Below are 22,220 nucleotides of genomic sequence, written 5' to 3'. Positions count from 1 at the left end.
CTCTCTGTCTCTGTCTCTCTGTGTCTCTGTCTCTGTGTCTCTGTCTCTCTCTGTCTCTCTCTCTGTCTCTCTCTCTGTCTCTCTCTCTGTCTCTCTCTCTGTCTCTCTCTCTGTCTCTCTCTCTGTCTCTCTCTCTGTCTCTCTCTCTTTCTCTCTCTCTCTCTCTGCTTTCTGACTGCAAAGCAGATATAATGTGACCAACAGCTGCTGCTGTGGCCAACCTAACCTCTGCACCATGGCGGGATGCACCCTTCTTCCTTCCTCAAACTGCTTTTTCGGCACTTTGACACAGCGGGGAGAAGTAACGAATATAGATTGTAAGAAGGATTTAGTTCTTTGGCAAAAGTGTTTGTTTTACAAACCGTGAAGAGTTTCAGTTCATGGGCACACACATGCATGCGTGTACTTTGAATCAGTGCTCTGGCTTCGCTGATTCCACAGAGGGATGGAAATGTAGGACAAGGGGATGGCTTGCTCCCTTTGCTGGAAGGCAGGCCATGCTGAGTAAGTAGGGTGGCATGGCAAACGCGATGTGTCACTTCTACCACGGAGGCTTTAATAAGTCAGATAGACGCATTCAATATGATAAAAAAGTCACAAATCTACAGCGCAATAAAATACAGCACAGATAAGTTATATAGACATTATAGGGTGAGGCAGCAAGTTCCCATCCCTGCCCCCAGTCTGTAGGTCACAAAGGAACACTGAGACCATGATCTTGCATGAGATTCCATGGAGATTGATGTGGATCAGTAGACAGCAGAGGGTGAATGCTCTGTACAGAGGGGGCTCGCGCAGAAGGCTGAAGAGAACATGTGAGCAACTGTAGAAAAGTTAGGTTCGATCTGTGTGTCTCCTTATTTATATCTTTCTAACAGATCAAATATACCTTAGACTTTGAATTAAATACCTTAGACTTTTTAATCCAGATGTTGCCTGCAGGTATCACTACAATGTGTTTGCATGCATAAGCCTTTGTATATACTTTCCTAGTATGCTTTTGCCTCTTCATAAGGCCAGTTCTTCCACAATGAGGTAAAAGACCCCATAAGAACCCTCTAGGGAGGCCCACCTCACCCCTAAGCCTACAAAATCACTGGCTTTACAGTGTGCACCTCGGACCTTCCTGACACTTAGCATATTGTGATATGAAGGAGGATTACAGATCTGCCCTTCAGCGACAGGAAATTCCAGCAGAGGGGACCCACTGATTTCTCCACTCTCCTGAGTGCTTGGCAACTTTCTGGAGCTCATGTGCAGTCACTGAGAGAGACAGGACAAGGACAGTCAAGCAGAGTGAGTGGAGGGGGATGTAGATGGCGCTGGTCTTCCTGGTTGCTTCAGCCCAGCAGAGCGGGCCCTGCATGGTATAGACAGGAAGATGCAACTACCTCTTCCTCCTCCTCCTCCTCCTCCTCCCCCTCCTCTTCCTCCTCCTCCTTCTCCTCCTCCTCCTCTTCCTCCTCCTCCTCCTCATTCTCCTCCTTCTTCTCCTCTTCCTCCTCCCCCTCCTCTTCTTTCTCTTTCTCCTTCTTCTCCTCCTCTTCCTCCTCCTCCTCATTCTCCTCATTCTCCTCCTCTTCCTCCTCCTCCTCATTCTCCTCCTTCTCCTCCTCTTCCTCCTCCTCCTCTTCCTCCTCCTCCTCATTCTCCTCATTCTCCTCCTCTTCCTCCTCCTCCTCATTCTCCTCCTTCTCCTCCTCTTCCTCCTCCTCCTCTTCCTCCTCCTCCTCATTCTCCTCATTCTCCTCCTCTTCCTCCTCCTCCTCATTCTCCTCCTTCTCCTCCTCTTCCTCCTCCTCCTCATTCTCCTCCTTCTTCTCCTCTTCCTCCCCCTCCTCTTCTTTCTCCTTCTCCTTCTCCTCTTCCTCCTCCTCCTCCTCCTCCTTCTCCTCCTCCTCCTCTTCCTCCTCCCCCTCCTCTTCTTTCTCCTTCTCCTTCTTCTCCTCTTCCTCCTCCTCCTCCTCCTCCTCCTCCTCCTCCTCATCGTCCTCCTCATTCTCCTCCTGTTCTTACCCTTTCCAGCTTGTCCAGATGCTCCACTCCTCTGCTGCTTGGGCCTAGTTATAGGTACTCAACCCTGGGGCGCCCTGGGGCTTCAGTAAGACTTCTTTCCTAAGTCATTTTATGTTTCTCCTTTGCCCCAGGGTCCTCTAAGGAATTTAGATGCCGAGGCTTCAATTCTGCAGAGCTTCTGCAGAACCCAGTCCTCGCTTGCATCTCGAAAAGTAGCAAGTAGTTGTTACTTTAGCAAACTCTTACTTTGTACTGCTGGGGATCAACCCCAGGTCCTTATCGTATGCCAGACAAGTGCCGCGCCACTGAACTACATCCCTAACACAAAGGCTAACATTTTATTGAAGTTAAATAACTATCTAAAAACGATCACAGATCAGAAGATGGTGTCCTATCACAGAGAAGGCACCTTTGTCACTAATTCTTAAAGACCCAGAACTTCCTCTGACTGCCACCTTCGCTTTCAATGTTAGAGATGAGTTTTCCTGTAGGCTGAGTTCATTTCATTGTATGACCATTGATGACCTTGTGCTCATCATCATATTTATACTATTTATCCATGTTGGCACATGTGGTTTTGTTTAGATAAATTTCATTTGATATAGTTGATGCATACAAGAGTTATAAATAATTACTGTACACACAGAGACTGATTATGCATCTAACTTTAAAGATGTTATCTACATTTATCTGTACATCATGACAGAGTAGAGTGCATTATTCTACTAAGTCAGTGTTTGAACTATCTCCATTTCTTGGATATGATTATTGACACAACGAACAATGTGTATGCTTGTCCTTTGGTATCCTTATGTATTCATTTCTACTGGACATAAAGACAAGAAATGGCCTAGATGAATGTTCACCTTTAGCAGATAATGAAATGGATAACTGATTTCAGATCGGAGGGTTATTTAGGAAGAAGACCTGGGGGGATTAGGGGGAAAGGCAGAGCCTGTCTAGTACTTTAGAAGCGAACAGGGTAAAACAAATAGGAGAATGGGGGGAGGGTTGGAACCAGAGAAGCTTTAGAGTACTGAAGAGTTGGGGGCTGACCCTGTGCAATTCAAGTGTGCTGTAGGCAGAACCATAGGCACAGGAATAATCACATCAGTGTACCTCAAGACTAGATCCCCACAGCAACGTTGGAATGTCCTAACTAACTAAGACACTGAAAAACAGAAAAATCCAGAAGACAGTGCTGCCATGATTCATTTTATGCAGATATGAACTGGTAACGGAACACCCAAATTGTACCAAGAGTTTTCTATGAGGATTTTCTCTCCCATATGTCATGGTCCTAATCTCCACTCTAAAGCTGGGCGGCATCCAGTATCTAGGTTACCTATGTGACCAGTTCGGGTATTTGAAGGTTCAAGCTATGGTCTGTGATTATGAAGTTAATGGAAATCCTGGGGAGGGGGCAAGTTTTAAGAACTTCTTTGTTTCAATGAATTACTTTGTCCCGATTAGGAGGTCATGAGTATGACACTGATTAAACCAAATGAGTCATCCGACAATGTCAACAGCCATGAATCCGGAAAGGGACAGGTGTGTGGGATGACAGGAGTAGGAGGAAGTTAAAAGAGTTAATGTGAGAAAGTAACCAGAATGCCTTAGACATATGCATGGCATTATCAGGAACATAATTAAAAAACTAGGAAAAACATTTGGATGTATCTAAAGTTTTTTAGATTTCTTTCTCAATTCTCTCTCTCTCTCTCTCTCTCTCTCTCTGTGTGTGTGTGTGTGTGTGTGTGTGTGTGTGTGTGTGTGTGTGTGTGTAGGGCTTTCTTTTTCTGTATGAATATGTGTTATTTAAACAATAGCCCCAATTAAATGTCACACAGATTATATGGAGACATGCAAAATAAAATTATAGATTGAAATAACTGCCAAGAGGATATGACCATTAAGTTCCTTGATTAATTTTATGCTCACTTGTATTTGTCTAGATGAACTTTAAAACAGTAAAAAAATCTGTGATACTTTCAAGACAAATTTTGATGTTAAAGAAAACATATAAAAAAAACTCTGTACAAATAAGATGTTCTTCTTTCCCTTTGAGGACTATAAATTCTCTGTCAACAGTCAATGTTACAAGCTGTGGCATTGAGCTGCATGGTATTGTTATTTGTCAAGACTAAAGACCAACATCTGTGAAGAACCTCACATGATCAGAAGAGTCAAAGCATGAGAATGTACTTAACTAATATTAATAGGTAATATTTAATGTCTTTGTCTATGTTCACAGAAAGTGTCGTTTTGAATGAGAATGGCTCCCATAGGAACTATTTGAATAGTTGGCCCCCAGTTGATGGAACTCTTTGATAAGGATTAGGAGGTGTGGCTTTGCTGAGGGAAGTGCTGCATGAGGGGTGGGCTTTGAGGTTTCAAAAGACCACAATATTCCCAGTTAGCTCTCTCTGTCTCATGGTTATGGCCAAAGCATGTAAACTCTCAGCTTCTTCTCCAGGGCCATGCCTACTCACTCACATTCTCTCTATCATAATGGTTACAGGCTTATCCTCTGAAACTGTAAGCGCCAATATCTTTTTTTCCCTATAAGTAGCTTTGGTCATGCTGTCTTAGCATAGCCATAGACAAGTCACTAAGACACAAAACAAAAACATTACACAAGTCTGGAAGCTTACAGAGACTTCATTCAGAGTGAGATTTTCCTGAATAGATGACCTAGAAGACTGAGAACAGAGTGCTGTACTGCGGGCAAATGCAACATGATGCAACATTAAAGTCCTGTTTGGATTCTGTATGGTATTATTTGAGTGAAACACAAGAGGTAACCTAGAGACCTACATAATTGGGACACTTAACACCGATTTGAAAGATTTAACAGTTGGCGATAATCTACTTCAAACAACTTTTTACTACAAGGACAGACATCTTCACAAAGTGTTCCCCCTAAGTTGAGTAATTATCCAAAAGAAGCTTTAAGCTTTACAGAATTATAGAGCATTTTATCCCCCATACACTCATAGGTCTTGGCATCTCAGCTTTCAAAATATCAGATAATCAGTAACCTTACACTTCAATTCAGAATAAGCTTCACTACTGATGTGTGAAACAAAAGACATTCTCAGCACGATGGCTTACAGAAAGTATGACTTCATGTTCAAAACTAATTCCCCAATCATACCTGCAAGTGAAAGAAAAAGGAAACTTTGCATGCATAGTAAAATTTAATGTGTAAAACAAAGTGTTCCACTATAGAGTAGCCAGTTACACAGAGGGTGTTACCAGCTTAGTGTAGACACCAGAGGTGTGTGAATGAGTTTGCTGTACACCGTTGTTGGTACAAACTGCTTGGTGGAAATGACCATTATTCCTATGAAACATCAGGGTTACTTTTGAAGATGAAAGAGAGAATAAAACAAGACCCAGCATGTGTTCTAGAATTTAAAATTCCCAATTATGTTCACAATCGATTTCCTTCTACCAACATTCTCACCACTGCATCCCATACAATGGGACCAGATGACCTCAGGAGCATCAGATGCAGCAGTTAAAAGTGAGGTGTCCCATCAGGAAAGTAGTCCAGACACATAGAATCCCAAAGAATGCTCTGGATTCCTTTATTAAATTAAGTTCTTAAATTTGCAAATGTAAAAGCTTTATCAAGACGTTTTCATTGTGGCTTATCAAAGGGCTAAGGGTGTATCTGCTGGGTTACCTGGGAACTCTATAACTGAGGGTTCTCACCCCTCCAGGAAGCCCCAAGCCCTTGAAACTATGTAAGAATGAACTGAGTCTGACTTAGTCAAGCAAGGAGAAGTTAGTTTTCTGATGTAGTTATAAGAACTGGTAGAGCACGAGTCCATTCATGGATGAAAAAAAGGCTTGCTTAGTAATGAAGCTCCCACAGTTCATGCAATAGAGACAATTTCTAGTACATTTTATCAATCGCAGCCATCCCCTCTCTCAGTACCAGCTCTTTCATCCCTTTCTTACTGTTCACAAAAATTATATATGGGTGCATTTACATGCAGGCGTACATACAGTACATCTATTAATTCAGGAATCACGTTTTAAACTCCAATACTGTAAGGCAGGCACTCCAGGAGGCAGGGTCCTCACCTGTAGAAGTACGAACAACCCCTGACTGTGTTGTGAGTGAAATGTTCCTGAGTCTTCTCATTTCCAAAGTCCTCCAGGGGGTCTGACCACAAGATGTCACACATAGGCCCATAAGCAGGTGGTTCTTTGAATCGGTCTAACTAAGAAAAATAGAAGACAGAGAACAAAATACTCATCTTTGGACACTTAGAATTCAGAACACACAGTCCAGCTCTGAGCGATGACCACCTCAGGTGGGGAGAAATGTCATCTAACTCTCTTCCCTTCCCCACCTCTTCCCCTCCTCTCATCTTTCTGGCTTCCTCTTCCTCTCTTTCATGAGGAACCCCCTTAGTATCTCCCCTTGTCTCCCGCTCTGCTTCTCTCACCTCTTTATTTCTTACACTTTCTTGTTTTCATTTTGCCCATTTTCTTTAAATCATTCCCTTAACTTTCTCACCCGAATGACACAGTCACTATCATGATTTAACTCTAATCCCATCCCCTTTGTGAAGGAGAAGCTTGATCTTGAGACTCTGCATATTGCCTGCAGAGAACCGCCATTTTGAGACTCTGCCTGTTGAGAAGGCCATTAAAAATCTGGATAGGCCTTCACTGTGATCTGATTTGATTTTATTGTATCTGACAGGATGATTCTGAGAACAGGTAGCTTTTACTTTAAGAGGAGCCTCGTGCTTTGTGCCATTATTGATACTCATTCCTTAGAAGCTACCTATGCTTCTAGCAGAAGTACTTGAGGTCCTGGCACACACAAGAGTATGATAGAAAGTAACTCGGGATTTGTCCAGCCACTTGTCTGGTCACAGTTCCATGCTTTACCATTCCTATGGAATCCTCAAGTGAAATTTGATTTCCAGTTATAAACTACTTTGTCCTTATCTTGCTATTACGCTTTAGACTCTGGGCAAATATCGCTGCTGTCTGCGTCACACAAGAGAAGGAAGGGTAATGGTGCCCACACACAGGATGGCATTAACATAGAGAAGAACCTGAGGTTTATTTAATGTGCTTTTGTTTGGCTTTTAACGATTTATTTTAGAAATTAATGGTGTTGGGGTTAGAGAGATGCCTCAGCAGGAAAGTGCTGGCTGCTCTCCCAGAGGACCCAGGTTCAATTTCTAGTTCCCACATGACAGCTCACAGCTGTTGGTAACTTGTGCTCCAGGGACCTGGCACCCTTATACAGGCATAAATGAAGACAAAACATCAATATTCTTAAAATAAAAATTAAAAAATAAAATATAAAAAAGCTTCCTTGTGTTTTCTATGTATCTGTGCAGTGGTTTGAGCATTCGAGTGCAGGTGCCTACTGAGGTTGGAAAAGAGTATCACACATCCTCTGGAGCTGGAATTACAGGTGACTGAGTCACCTGACATGGCTGCTGGGATTTGACTCTGCCATGGAAATCTCTTTAGTCCCTTGTTTGAGTTTTTTAAGCAAACAAACAAACAAACAAACAAACAAAACAAAAACAAAAAACCAAAAAAAAAAAAAACAAAAAAACAAAAAACCCCATACAATTACTTTTCAATAAAAAAAGAAAGAATATATAATTGCTCCTATCCCTGAGAGGGAAAGTTATACCTTCATGTCAGTTGCACCGGACATGAATATTTGTCTTCCTGAAATCAAGACAAACACTAATTTCATTGTAATAGATACTTATAGAAATAAATTCATGATTTGATAGATTAGTGCCTCAGTGCTGTCAGTTCTACTAATAACAATTATTAGACAAATAGTAAGTCATGGAAATTATTTGTTTTAAAGTTCGGGTGTCTGTCCGTCTGTCTCTCTACTCTTTTAATAAAATACGTCAATGGCTACATACCTTCTATTTTTACCCCCTCCCAGAAACAATAAACAGTTAAAGAGTGGATTTTTATCACTTCCCCCCTGTTAGGAGGATGCTGGATACACTTTGTGTCTTTCCTTTAAGGCCATGACTGCAGGTACAACCTACACACGTCTGTTGTGCCTACCATTTGTTATTTTGTCTTTTTTTTTTTTTTCAGGAACTGAGGACTGAAACCAGGGCTTTGTGCTTGCTAGGTAAGCGACCTACCACTGAGCTGAATCCCCAACCCTTGATGCTCACTATTTGTTAACAGAACAATTTTGGTTGCTTGTATTGCTGTCTGTTCCCTGTCCTGATCAGCTACAGCATTACGAGTATATAAGGATGAGCGATTGTTTGATCTCTTCACTAACCGCAGTGGAAAATACTACTTACTAAATTAATATTAACTAAAGACAGCTTACATAATTAACTTGTAAATGCTTTTCAAAGTACAAGTTTGTGAGGCAGCATTAGAAACATTGAAGCTCAAGAAAACTCGTAAGTATCAATTATTCAGATGACATCATAGGATGTTTTGTAATGCACACCCCCATTAGGCAGAATTTGAGTTCTATACATGAGGAATCTTAAGTAAGTTTTTACGTGAGCCACGTATTGTCTACTCACTAATATCAAGGTTACAGGACCACTTGGTTGAAGCTGGAGTTTACTTTTACCTGGCTCAAACAAATACCAGATCGAATGTACATTTCAGGCAGAGCTCAGCAAAATGTCAATTTTAATAGTCGAAACACAGCAATTCAGAATAATTCAAGCCACTTATTCTTTCTAAAATGACTGGCAAGTACAGTATAAGGAGATCAAAATCATTTCCATATTTCCTTCTTAGCTTGAAAAAGTATAAGCCATTTTCTCAGGTATCTGAAAAGCTTTTTAGCCTGAAAGCTTTATGGTGACATTTATCCCATGTTCTATGTTAATACACATAAATGTCACACGTTAAGAAAACTACTAGTATGGGTAAGGATAACAGAATAAAAGGCGTTTATTGTGATGTCTGTAGGGGGATCTGTGTACCAAAAATAATATACGATGAGATTCTTTTGATACTCTCTCAGATCTTTCCTTCCAGGCTGCAATTATAAGGCTTATAAACATAAAGACATAAAATATGATGCTCGTTATGCATTGCTGCATTTGTGCACTGTTTTATGAAAAGAGTGCCCTTGCTTATTCCACTCAAGGTATCCTTATGCTAGGATGCAAGACTGACAGTCAACATCACGTAAGAGTATGCTTCTGAAAATGTCTACCGTCCTTTCACCCATTTGTCCAATACAGTCATATTGCTACATGTTGACTTTAATATTTTATGTTGTAAGAACACCACCAACAAAAACCGGAAGTACACTTCAAAACTCAAGTTGAGCGACTCTCTCCCAGGGCCAAGCCGCTCCTTCTAACATATCAGGAATATCAGATGGACTCTCTGACAAAAGGGAAATGAACTTGCCTCCAGGATTTAGAAATCAAATGTAGATATTTTTAATGATATGTGGCAAGGGGAGAAGCCAAGCCCCCATCCCTAAGCTAAGGATTGGATACAAGTCTTGGAGATGTGAGTGTATTCATTATGTTAATTGAATAGAATTCGAGCATTTACAGAGGCAAGGCCATTAATACCTGCTAGTGATCATAGCAGGACAGAGAAGGAGTAGACTTGGAAAATAACAGAGCTTACTTTTCTGATGTCATCTAGAGTGTTAATCTCTGGAGACAAACCACCGTGTACACACAGGAATTGTTGGTTCATCAGCGCAGCCAGGGGAAGGCAGTCGAAGGCATCCATACAGGCGTCATAAACGCGTTCTGAATACTTTATTTTACCTTTGGAGGGTGAAAAGCAAAAACTTACTCTCATGCCTTTATAACTAGGGCCATTTCATTGAAATCTCTTTGTTTCTTTTTAATATTTTCTTGCCAGCATAATGTGAATGTGACCCCTCTAAGACAGAATCAACCTGATTTCTAAGACTCATAGATTAACCTTAACATAAAATGTTTTTTCTTTCAGTCACTTATATTTTTTTGTCTAATAAATGCAAACCTTTTTATATATTATGTAACATGCACACACACATACACACACACAAACACACACACACACACACACACACACACACACACACACACACACACACACACAAAGTGACACAAAGGGCCGTAAAGCTGGTTGGTGTTCCCATAAGATTTTGTAGAAACACAACTACCACGAAACTTTCTCAAGCCCTTTCTGCCTCATAGAGTTAGTTCTGCTTTCTCCATACTGACTCACAGCTAATGATTTTAGGAAAGTCTTTATGCTTCACTGAATATAAAACCAAATTACAGAGAAAAGAAGAATTAAAGTTTCAGTAAGCAATGGGAAAAACAGACAAAAGGAAAACAAAGCCTAAAGTACCTAGAGGAAGGCATCAGTTTTCATTTTGCCTAATAGTCTAGAAGTCAGCTGACATCCACGGGGCTCCAAAACAGAGAGGTTCAATTGGGGACCTACATCCTTTTCTTGACTAGACTAAGATTAAAAGTTTAGAGTCACTATGCTAAGTACTAGCTTTGTTCTGCGACATACATGAAACGTTAGCTGAGATTAATAGGTCACTTGATATAAACACTTATCATTAAAAATTGCATTCTGGCTTGATCTTGTTGCAAGTGTGCAGGCTACCACAGCCACTGTGAGTTCATGGGTACAGGGCTCCTGTCGTGTTCAGAAGGTACTGTTAATTCTGAACTTCTCCAACTTCTGCCCCTTACAGTTTTTGTGCCCCACTTCTAGCAAAGATGAGGAATGGGCTCATGAGCTCTGTAATAACTGAGGCGCTGTGGACAGCTGACGGCCTCTACAGGAGGGGTGAGCTCGTCTTTAAGGGTGAGCGCCATGGTAGGCTGACTGTTCTACTGGATGGCCCCACAGTTAGGAATACATAAACAATGCAATCAGGGTGGGGGGATGGGAGTGAACCGCAGAAGAGTTAGAGAGAGGAACGAACACTAAATATGATTACTAAATACATTACTAAATTATGTATCCTTAAACGTGCCCTCTTTTAGAAAGATGACATGAAATAATGTCACCTAAAGCTTTTGACCTTTACACAGAGAATAACAACACAACTATGTTTTTATTTACCACTGACAACAACATAGTCTATATGACATTAAAGGAAAACCCCTCGGCATACTTACATTCTTGTTTAAACGTGAAATACTCTGTTAGGTGCCTACATTCATGGTTTCCACGAAGTAAAAACAGTGTTTTGGGGTAAAGAATTTTCAAGGCCCACAAATACAGCACACACTAGGGGAAAAAAAAAAACAAACGTAAAATCAGCATCTTCCATTACTCTTGTGCATTTCACCAGTTAACATGAAGTCAGTGTATGATCATGGCCACCATTCTAAGCCTGGGAGGATACTTCGAAGCAAACAGAATAGCACTTAATGCTGTCACTTTCACTAACTCTCTGTCTCTTGGCTTCTGGTCAATCTTTATTTTTAAACAGTTACACTTGTGTGTGTGTGTGTGTGTGTGTGTGTGTGTGTGTGTGTGTGTGTGCGCGCGCACGCGTGTGTGTGCACGAGTGTGTGCGCGCGTGCGTGCGCGTGCGTGCACACGTGTGGAGGTCAGTGAATAACATGCTGGAATCGCTTCTCTGCTTCCACCGTGTGTGTTACTTGTATGGGGCTCAGGCTGTCAGGCATGGCAGTAATGTCTTCACCCACTGAGACACATTGCTGTCTCTTCGGCTTTATTTCCCTGCCTTTGTAACACAGAGTAGATCGATAATTTTTATTTTGTAGAAATACATAATTCAATGGAAGGACAAGGTGTCTCGCCATCTTCACTACTGATAACCAGGGAATACACTCGGTGTACCTTGAAACTCTCAAATCAGCAAACTGGACACTGACCGTGATGGCTAGCTACACATGGACCAGGTCTGGGATAACTCTTCATCGACACAATCTTTTTAGGAGATGAGGTAGAGGGAAACAATCAAATATTAATACTGAGATTATCTGCGAGCGGCATTCATTAAGAATCCACACAGAGCAGAAAACGATTTGTTAAGAAACAAGTGTGTGGTCTCCTCTTCACAAAGTTTGTGTTCCCAGTGTGAAGCCGGGGCAGGGACGGCACAGGACGATGGGACAGATCAGAGTCTGATTACCAAGACAGACATGGAATGTACACTTCACTCGCCAGTCCTCTCACAGAGAGGAGAATCCTAAAGAGAAAGTTTTTATCAAACGTATCTGCTGTGAAGAAAATTTACATGTAAGCTTCTTTGAGAATCTCATTATCAAAGGGTAGAAATAATGATGCTGAAACATATGGCCCAAGGGGTTCGAGAAAATACTAATTAAGGAGACAAGTGTGGATGACTGTAATGTTCCAACAATATGTCATCTTCAAATATGAAATAGTGATTGAAATAAACAATAGCTTGGCATTAGCTAATATATGAGTGCGTGCGTGTGTGTGTGTGTGTGCATGCATTGCCTTGATTAATTTCTAATTATAGTCATTAGCTAAGGTTCATGTGATTAAGATACAAGCATATCTGAAGAGCTGACCAACGGTCCTCCGTAAGAGGTCCTTGAAGCAGCATGATCCTCTGTGCATGCAAAGCCCCCTGCCGTCTCAGTGATGAGCGAGGCAGACTAATGATTCCTTGCTATGAATCCGATTTTAGCGCTGCCCTTACTTGTTTAAATAAAGGGTGGCTGCGTTATTCACATTTGCCTCATGTGTCAGAGAAGGGAATGTGTTAAGCGCCATGAATGCCACTGAGACAATTGCTACCGATTCAAAAGTTTGAAGATTGTCCCTTGATGCAGGTGATGTGTGAGCACATGTGCACTTGCAAGCTGGCTTAAGCTAGAATGTCTACTTTGCTTATATAAAGGCCCTTTAAATAGTATGCTAACAGGATTATTCTAGAAACAGCCTAGGCTAAAAGCAGTAGCCTCACTGTGCCTCATCAGTTCACTATAAACAGGACAGATGTCTGGCACGCCTGACTGCATTTTGCACTGTTGGCTTCGCTTACATCCTTAGGTCTGAACCCTGTTCAGCTCTGCACGTAGGCATGATTCCTCCTGCCTGTGTAAGAGCAGTAGTACCTAACCTAACTCAATTGCTTCCACAGATGACGGCACAAAGGTGACAGCCGTAATTGAGGCATCCTACTGCCAGGTTTTACCATGCCCTTGGGTTCAGCCATTGCCCTAACCCTGCAGTTACACTAGCTTCTAGGAACACCAGGCCTTTGCAACTTCCTAACGTTTGATAAGCTCACCTTCAAGCAGAGGTCACCTCCGTATGGAAACTGGGCTGTTCTCTTAAGCAACAGAGACTCGCAGAGCAAGCAACAGGAATACCTTACAGAGCCAGACCTGATAGAATGGTCAACCAGATCTCTCTCAAACTGTGGACTGCTTGCTGCTGGATACCACTGCCCCTCCTGCAGTTTTTCCTCTATTTAAACTTGAAACTCCTGTCAATACCCTGAAGACTGGGGGTCCTGGACTCCCTTTCTTGTTCCTCTCCCCAGTGAGCTGTGTAGATTAGAAGTATGTTTTGGGCCTTTAGATTCTAGAACACAGGCACTGCTGGATTTCCTATCTTGGGTGGGATAGGATTTTTTTTTCTAACATTTCAGGTGAGAATGCATAAAATCTATCTAATACAGATATTTTTAAATGTTTGAGTATAACTTGCATAACACTAGATGCATGTCTCATGCAACTGAAAATTTATATATATGGACCACATGGAAACTGTTACATGGACCTAGAATAGGTCCTGGTCAAATAACTTTCTGAAAAATATAACCAAAATCCTGACATCTCTAGATTCATTTTTTTCCTAAAGCAATTTATTTTTTTAAAAAGCAATTATCTCTCCGTCTAAAATCTGAACTGCATTTGGTTAGCACACTCAATTACCACACTAGAGGAATCATATCTGAGACCCACATTCTCTTTTTGACAGATGTTAAAGATCTTATTCTGATATTGGCCTGCAGCTTTTTAACTATGTAGCTCCAGTTTTAATTACTATAATTTTTGGATAATTGAACCTAAAAGATATTCAGAAATGTTCTGTGCTAAATGTTCCAAGTGTTCATATGTACAGATTCAAAATGATGCAAACACAACGTCTTTATAGCTGTAAAGTAAGGCACTTGGGATATATTAACTCCACTTCTGCCGAACAGAAGGAGAGGAAAAAGAAGGGAGAGGGGAAGAAAACTAAACAAGAAAAAGAGACAAGGAGAGGAAGTGAAACGGGAAAGAAAAAGGAAGGGAAATTACTAAAATTTCCAAATTTCCAGCTCGAAGTATTCTAAAACGGGAGTAATTTTTTTCACATATCATTTCCTTCTCGCCCTTGGCAAGCACACACTATCTTCCTAACACTAAATGAGACCGCAAACACAGCCTGTGAGGAAGAAATGGCACATTACATGAAAGGACAAGGGTGGACTGGAGAGTGAAATCCTGCCAGCCTTTAGCCTCAACATCTGGAGGGAGAGGACTGCCAAGCGCGGTGCAGATGTGCTCACAAACTGTTTTAAAAGCCACACAAAGTTCCAACATTCTGAAAAGGTGAAGATCGTTAACAAAATTATGACCTCAGATTCATTTTCCAGCACTGACTTGTAAACATCATCACAACCAAATGAAGCAAGAGAAATCAATGTCACCCAGAAAAGGACTGTTCATGTCTATGTTATTGGGTGGTGGATGTGAGTCAACTTCTCAGTGTCTGAGTCTGTGAAATCAGAGGGCGTCCGTGAAATCTAAGGACCACGTGACGTGGACCTCTCTGCATGGCAAGATGAAAATGAGACGCACAGGTCGCTCCAGTCATCCTGTCATTGCTGCTGTTAACTAAACAAGTATTTACGACTTCCAGTTAGTTACTCGATATGAAAGTCTGTGTCGATTTCTGTCACAGACGTAGCTTTCTCTATCTTACGACTCATCCATAATCACACAGCACTAAGGATACCGTCCTCTTAGCTTGGTTCACTCGTAATAACAGGGTAATAATTTACTCAGTAATTTAGGCTTTTAGATGGGCAGTCTTCTTGCCAAATCGCAGGACAATTCTTAAGAATTGCAAAACAGAATGAGAGAAGCAAGGGAGTCAAAAGGAGAATAGTGTTTTAGCTGGATACTGATTTGCTCCCTGAACTGGTAACTCCCCATGCCTCAAAACTTTATAATTCAAACTGATGCTTCTTTGTCGTGGATGGCTAAGTGCGCCCTACAACAGAGCTTGGAAGGGCTCCAAACTCCTGAGATATGGAATGTAACTTCTCTAAGACATCATTTGTCTGGTCTGACAAGCGCGCCATGAAGTGGCAGTTGAACACCAGCACACTGTCAAGACCGCTAGCTCCCGGGACCAGTGGCCCTGTTTGTCACCTCTGTCATGTGTTCTACGGTGTCCTTGTTATTTTCAGGCAGCAGCATGGAATGCTGCCTGGCTTGCTGTGTGTGGGTCATTCTGGTCCACGAGTTCACAGCTAATAAACACAACAACTTTTCACACTTCAGCGTGCTGGAGGCCCAGGCTGAGCTCTGGATGCAGGCAGAACAAGAGAGGCCAGCTCCCTGCAAACTCAGGGCAGTGCACTGGAGGGTGCTTGCAAAGAGCCTAAGGGAGCAAGCTCAAAGAAACAGCTGCGCAGGACTCCGTTTGCAGATTCTGGACTTTGCCACTGAGGGTCTGTAGAGAAACACACCCAGCTGTGAACCTAAATATACACGTACCCTTGATCAAAGCGATTAGGTAGGGTAATGCAATCATCAGAAAGAGAAAGGCTTGTTGTAAGACAAATTACGGCTGGAAACAAAATTACATCTTTCATGGCTTCTCACAAGCGGGCTTGTTCCGGGCTCTTCCTGTGGGGAAGGATTTCTAATGGCAAAAGAGAGAGTGTCGGGATACTGGGGATACTGGAGGGGAGGATGGGGAGTGCATACAGGAGCAGTCTGTGAGCTTGCAGCGGGAGTCAGTAACACCCTTTAGGATCTGTTCTTCAAAGCTGATATGTTCAGAAGTAAAAGTGGGCATCCCTCATCATTGAGAAGACAACCTTAGAAGAATACCTGTGGTGTAACACCGGGCTATAAACATGGATCCAAATGCTTTGAAACCTGGTAGGGTAACACACACCGGAAAACTACGCTCCTTTTTAATTATTTACTTTTAATTTTTTTCTATTTCAATACATCCAGACCACAGTTTCCTCTGTCTCTACTCCTCTCAGCACCCTCCTCCCCACACACATAGCCCTCTCTTCTTTTTCCCCTCAATCCACTCCTCCTCCATTTCCCTTCAGAAAAGAGCAGACCCCGCAGAGATATCCTAAGCTAACAGTCTCATAATAACTCACAGAGAATATTTTCTATCTGATGATTAACTGTCATAAGAGGAGAGCATGTATATCCATGTGAGCACAGTTGTGAATGTATAGGATTGAAGATAAGCTTCTAGATTACGGTGCGGGTTTGTTTCTTCACGCACACTGTGCCCAGGGTTTGGAACCGTGGAAAGGGTACAACCACGGCATCCTAAACCCCTAGTGTCAACGTCCTATGAAAAGAAGTTACAGCACCCTTCCAAAACTGAGAGCAAAGAATGTGACCATTTCTCAATTGACAACACTTGCTCCATAGGACAGACCCTGGAATACTCTTAGTAGGGGCATTTCACATACACCAGTGGTTCTCAACCTTCCCAATGCTCTTAACATAGCATGTTCTGGTGACACCTGTACTGGAACTCTGTCACCGTTATGAATCATAATGCAAATATCTGATATGCAGATGGTCTTAGGCAACCCTTATAAAAAGGTCCTTTGACCCCCAAAGGATGGCAACCTGAGGTAGAGAACCATTGATATACAAGCGTGTACACTTGCTCTATATTAATATGCTGATCACATCACAGCTACTGCCAAGACACTCACAGGTCACAATCAGATCAAAATGGATCATATTAAACATGGAACATTCCTTCCTTTCTGTGTGTATGCGACAAGTCCCGGGCCTGTACTCTCAGTTTAACTTAGCCATTTTTGAAGATGGACTTTTGACAACCACATCTCGGAACTTTGTAATGTTCTGTGAGACCTACATTCAACATGGTATAGCATTTAGTTGGGTATCTTAACCTTTGCGTAAGTTTTAAATTTCAAAATTAACATAGTAGACAAGATATTGTAACTTTGTTACTTCGAATATCTAGAATGACTAAAGATCTTAAAAAAAAACTTCTAAGGAGCAAGTTGGTGATTTCTCTTTTTAAGCTTTTAAAAATAAAGCTCTAAGCGGATTCTGACTAGTAGACATTTAGAATATTTCAAATGGCTAGGGGCTACAGATACAAAAGCTTTAAATTTTGCTGGCAAACCAAACTGGTGGTGTGTCTTGGTGTTATAAGGCTTCTTTAGTGTTTGTGAGGTCCTGCTTTGATCCCCAGAGAGAAAATCAGAGTAAAACATGAAAAAACAAAAACAAAAACAAAAAACCCTGAACCCAAGACAGCCACCCATCCCAGGGTTTGGTTCTATTTAGATTTTCATAATCATATTTCCTTGTCTGTACTTAGATTTCTAGAGAGCAAGGAGATATTCTATATTTCTTTACAGTCTGAATCACAGTGCATGTGTACCTGTTTGTCCGTAAAAAAAAAAAAAAAAAAAAAAAAAAACCTAAAATATGTGAATGTCCATTTATAAAAGCTTTATACATACATATAAACAAATACATATATTATAATATTTAGACACACATATATGTATATACTTATGTGTGTGTATACATATATATCTATATCTATATCTATATCTATATATATACATATATATATATAAAATAAGAGACAGACAGACAGACAGACAGACACAGGGTTTCAATTGCAGGCAACAAAATTCCCAAACTCTTCAATTGTTATGTTTGAGGTTGACACACTGCGATAACATTAAATATCTTTTTAGTAAATCTAATACTAAAATATTTTAAAACACACTTCTCTATATGATGATTGTGGGTAAACGTTATGAAGAGTCAGTAACACTGACTTATTGCGTAAGAACAATGCCTTCATTTTAACTTTTGGTGTGTTTTGCTTTTTATTTGTTTGTTTTTCTTAGGAGGACGGTGTCAACTGGGATCTATAAATTCTAGCTTCTAATTTTTCTTTTATGGAAATCATGTTTTCCTAATATACAAGTGCTGGGCTCTTCCTGAGATATTACATCAGGTACCAGAAAGAACCCGGATGAGTACAAGAGAGCCTTGGGTTTTTTTTGACTGGAGAAGAACCTCTGCTCAATGGTTGTTTGTTTTTGTTTTGTTTTGTTTTGATTAATGTCTTTGACAAATCACCTAGTCAGATGACAGGTGGCCGGATACTTCAACTACCAGTGTCCTCACACAGATGCACAAGTGCTCTGAATCCAGTAATGAAAATGGCTTACCTTCTCTCACTCTAGCCTATGGTTATGTAAACTCAAGCCCTCTTAGGCTATCAACTTTGATTAGAATCATAAACTGTGTTTGCCAATCTTCAAAGATCGTCAAGTACACAAAAGACAAAAGTCTTACCATTTCTTTGACATCCCTCTGAATACAAAGCATACAGGAAAGTGAGTATCTCATTAAGTGTATTAAAATTGTTTCAGGTCCCAGATTTCTGCAAAGTGTTTATGTCTCTTCCTTTCTAAGAGATCAGTGCTCCACGATCGTCTAAGAGGAAACCATGTGTACTTACTTCGATACTGAAGTACCCTCTGTCAACATAGTCCCCTAAGAAGAGGTAGCGAGTGTTGGCAGGAGATCCTCCCACTTCAAAGAGCTTCATCAAGTCAAAGAATTGTCCATGGATGTCCCCGCAAACTGAAAGATAAAATATATTTTACAGTAATATTAGCTCATGTGTGTGAATTACATAATAAAAATTTCAGAGCAGGAAACTGAGATGGGAAAGCCAAGTCCTTCGCTGAAGATGTTGAAGTTGGTGGAAGACCTGGTTCTAGCATTCAGGTCTCCTCCTTCACTGGGAAGACAGTGGTCATAAGAACAGCCCTGGCCGCTGGTGCCATATGGTTAACAATTTCACATGAGATCCTATTAAGAAATTTATGTGTCATAAGTTGTTTCTACCACTGTCATGGAATAAGATTAATCATACAGGTAAGAAAGGAGGAGGGGCTGGGGATTTAGCTCAGTGGTAAAGCGCTTACCTAGGAAGCGCAAGGCCCTGGGTTCGGTCCCCAGCTCCGAAAAAAAAGAACCAAAAAAAAAAAAAAAAAAAAAAAAAAAAAAGAAAGGAGGGAAAGACGAAGCCAGAGATCTGGAGCAAGCTTGTATGACCAAGGGGTGAATCCATACTCACTGGCCATTATTGCTTTGCAAAAGAAAAGAAAGGAAGAGACAAATTTAAATTCTAAAAGAATGTAAGAATGTTTCTGTAAGATGTATTATCAGTTGTTAAGACATTTTCCTAAAATATATCTGAGGAACTATGATTGCATAAAATCACTAGAAACTGATATTTCCTAAATTTTTCATTTTTAAGCTAAAAATTTTGAAAGAATCTGGCTTTCCCTTTAGCAGGTATTTATCACTTCTATAACTGTTGGGATCTTCAAAAATGGACACCATACTCTGTGTTCAGGAGGAGACACTGCACACAGGTTAGGAACTTTGACAAGGTCATTGCCAAAAGTGAGTAACTGGAGCTTCAATTCAAATTCATTTGATTAAACACTTTTCTTTCCAACCACCATCTGCTTTTATGTTCATGTACACACTATTCTTTTGAAACATGTTATGCTTAAATAAGCGACATCATGTGGATGTTGCTTCATAGGATGAAGCTGTAACTTAACACACTATGTTAACTCACATACAGGTTACTAAGCTACGCTGAAGCTCACTATTCAGCAGACATAAGCTTACATTCGTTCTACAGAATCTACAGTGAAACAACCGGAAATCAATACATGCAGTTCAAATGATTTGGACAGCCCTATTTTCCACCATGACCAGATAATGACTACGAAACAGGTACAGGTAGGCAAGGTTTTGGGATGTCTGTGTTTCAAACTCTTGATCTACTAAAATGACGCAGGGACCCGTGACTGTTTTGGACACCATTCCGCCATTCGACTTTAGGCTCTTCCTTCCCTTCAGCAACGGTCACTTATCAGAAATGTGCTTGTCGTTTCCTGAAATTAGATCTCATCTTAGATTACTTATAGGCAAGCACATTTTTTTTCCCTTATGGTTGTGTCTTTCACAACTGGATCTTTCTTTGGAAAGACTGAGGAATCTGGGCTGAGACTGAACACGCCATGTTCTTCTTAGGATAACATGAAGACTTCAGGAAGAAAGAAAGAGTAGAGAGTCTTTTGGCTCAAATGATGCCAGGCAAAGAAAGCTGGCCTGGGGACGCGGACGGCCACATTTTCACTGGAAGGTACTTAAATGCCTCTGCAAACCCAAGGGTTTGCAACCTCTTCCATTCAGGAGGTGAATGCAAGAAGATGTTAATACGAAGTCTGCCAAGGCAACAAGGGAGATCCTGTCTGGAAACAAAACAAAGCAGGAAAAGCAGTGGGAAGAGGGCTATGGCTCAAAAAATTAAAAGAAAAAAAAAACATTAAAACAAAGCTTGTATCTTACAAACTTACTTGACATCTTTTACGGCAGTGTCTAAAAGGTGAGGCTAAAAGTCATTAGTTAAGAAGGAGCGAGGATCCTACTGATTTACATTACAGTGTAGATGGTGGCGTTCCTTACAGGAGCACCAAGTTTTCTCAAGCTGGGAGAATTTTTATACCTGTTACATATGTTTCAACCCAGAATTCTAAGGAAAGACAGTTTTTGTCTACAAAGTGTATGTCTACATGTGCATTATTAAACCTGAGTAGCAAAGCAAGAAACACTGAGTGCCAGTGCCTGTGAAAATGATATCTCTATTCTGCCTGGCCACTGCTTCCTTTTGTATGGTGAGTTCCCATTGGGGCATGAGAGTTGGTTACTGGAAAAGATTCAGAGAAAACATGAAACTCCACGACAGGGAAAGGCAGGCTCTGAACATTATTTCCAACTTTTATGGTAGTGACAAATTTAATCATCACCATAGACTGTTAGTCAACTATCCCAAATCCAAACAGTCCCATGAGAACCACAAAAGGAAATGTACAACCACACTCACTGGCACGGATCCTGACCACCAAGTGCATACCTCCTGCTGGGTCCTCACGATCAGAGTGGCTTTAGGCAAGTGACTCAAGGTCTCAGAGCCACAAGATACTTACATATATAAAATATTGTGACACTGGCCTCATTTCTTACAAAAGACTATTTGTAAGATTCACCATGTTAATATTGGAACAGGAGGCTTAGGAGTTTCTGAATTTTGGTAAGAACTTGACAAATGTTACCACCAAGCACTGTTTCCAAATGACTACATCTACAATGTCAAGATCTCGGACTGAAGGGATTTTCCTGGTTGGAGCTGGAAGGAAGGACGAATGGACACATCCCAAAGCATCTGTCTTCTCTTCTCTCACACCCTTTCTATCCTCTCTTGGCAATTTCCATTTCCATTGCAATTCCTGACCATGCTTGAAAATTCCAGAGTAATTGGTTTTACTTTGCCATGTCAGAGATGGAAACACCAGGATATTCACTAAGACTGTAGACCACAGGTTAGAAATGAAGGGCTTGTTAGAATCCAACATAACTGGAGCAGTTAAGAAACTAGCATGAAAATTCATAGCGGACAGGGTTGGGGGATGGATGACTGGGCAAAAAGCTTACCATATAAGTGTGTGGTCCTCAGTTTGGATACCCAGAAACCATGTGAAGGAAGCCAGTCGAGGTAGCTAGCCTCTCTAATCCCAGTGCTTCTACATGAGATTAGGGGCTAAGATAGGAGAGTTCCCAGAAGCTCAGAGAGCCAGAAAGCCTTCCATATGCAATGGCAAAACCAGCAGTCATGCCTCAAGCTGGAAAGTGAAGGTAGACATGTGGTTTTGCCATGCATTTGATCTGTACGTGCCTGCTGTGGCTTGTGCGTGCTTGAGTACACACACACACACACACACACACACACACACACACACACACGGGGTACATGATTAAAAAATGAATTATAATAGGTGATGAAACGTTCTAGACAATTAAAAATGTACAAACTTCTTTTGTTTA

General features: G+C 41.1%; 1 protein-coding gene across 3 annotated transcripts in view; it reads right to left on the bottom strand.

Annotated features, from left to right (window-relative positions):
- Ppp3ca (protein phosphatase 3 catalytic subunit alpha) overlaps positions 1-22,220 on the bottom strand; it is a 274,503-nt gene that overhangs the window by 53,273 nt on the left and 199,010 nt on the right. For all 3 annotated transcript variants that reach the window (XM_063281306.1, XM_006233363.5, NM_017041.2), the window contains exons 3-6: positions 18,772-18,896; positions 11,163-11,274; positions 9,655-9,800; positions 6,112-6,251 (exon numbers count right to left, since the gene is read on the bottom strand). In XM_063281306.1, the coding sequence (XP_063137376.1) occupies positions 6,112-6,251; positions 9,655-9,800; positions 11,163-11,274; positions 18,772-18,896 (523 nt within the window). The remainder of the gene's footprint in view (positions 1-6,111; positions 6,252-9,654; positions 9,801-11,162; positions 11,275-18,771; positions 18,897-22,220) is intronic.

The sequence above is a fragment of the Rattus norvegicus genome, chromosome 2 (assembly GCF_036323735.1).
Source record: "Rattus norvegicus strain BN/NHsdMcwi chromosome 2, GRCr8, whole genome shotgun sequence".
NCBI lineage: Eukaryota > Metazoa > Chordata > Mammalia > Rodentia > Muridae > Rattus > Rattus norvegicus.
This window is presented reverse-complemented; position numbering and strand designations above follow the sequence as displayed.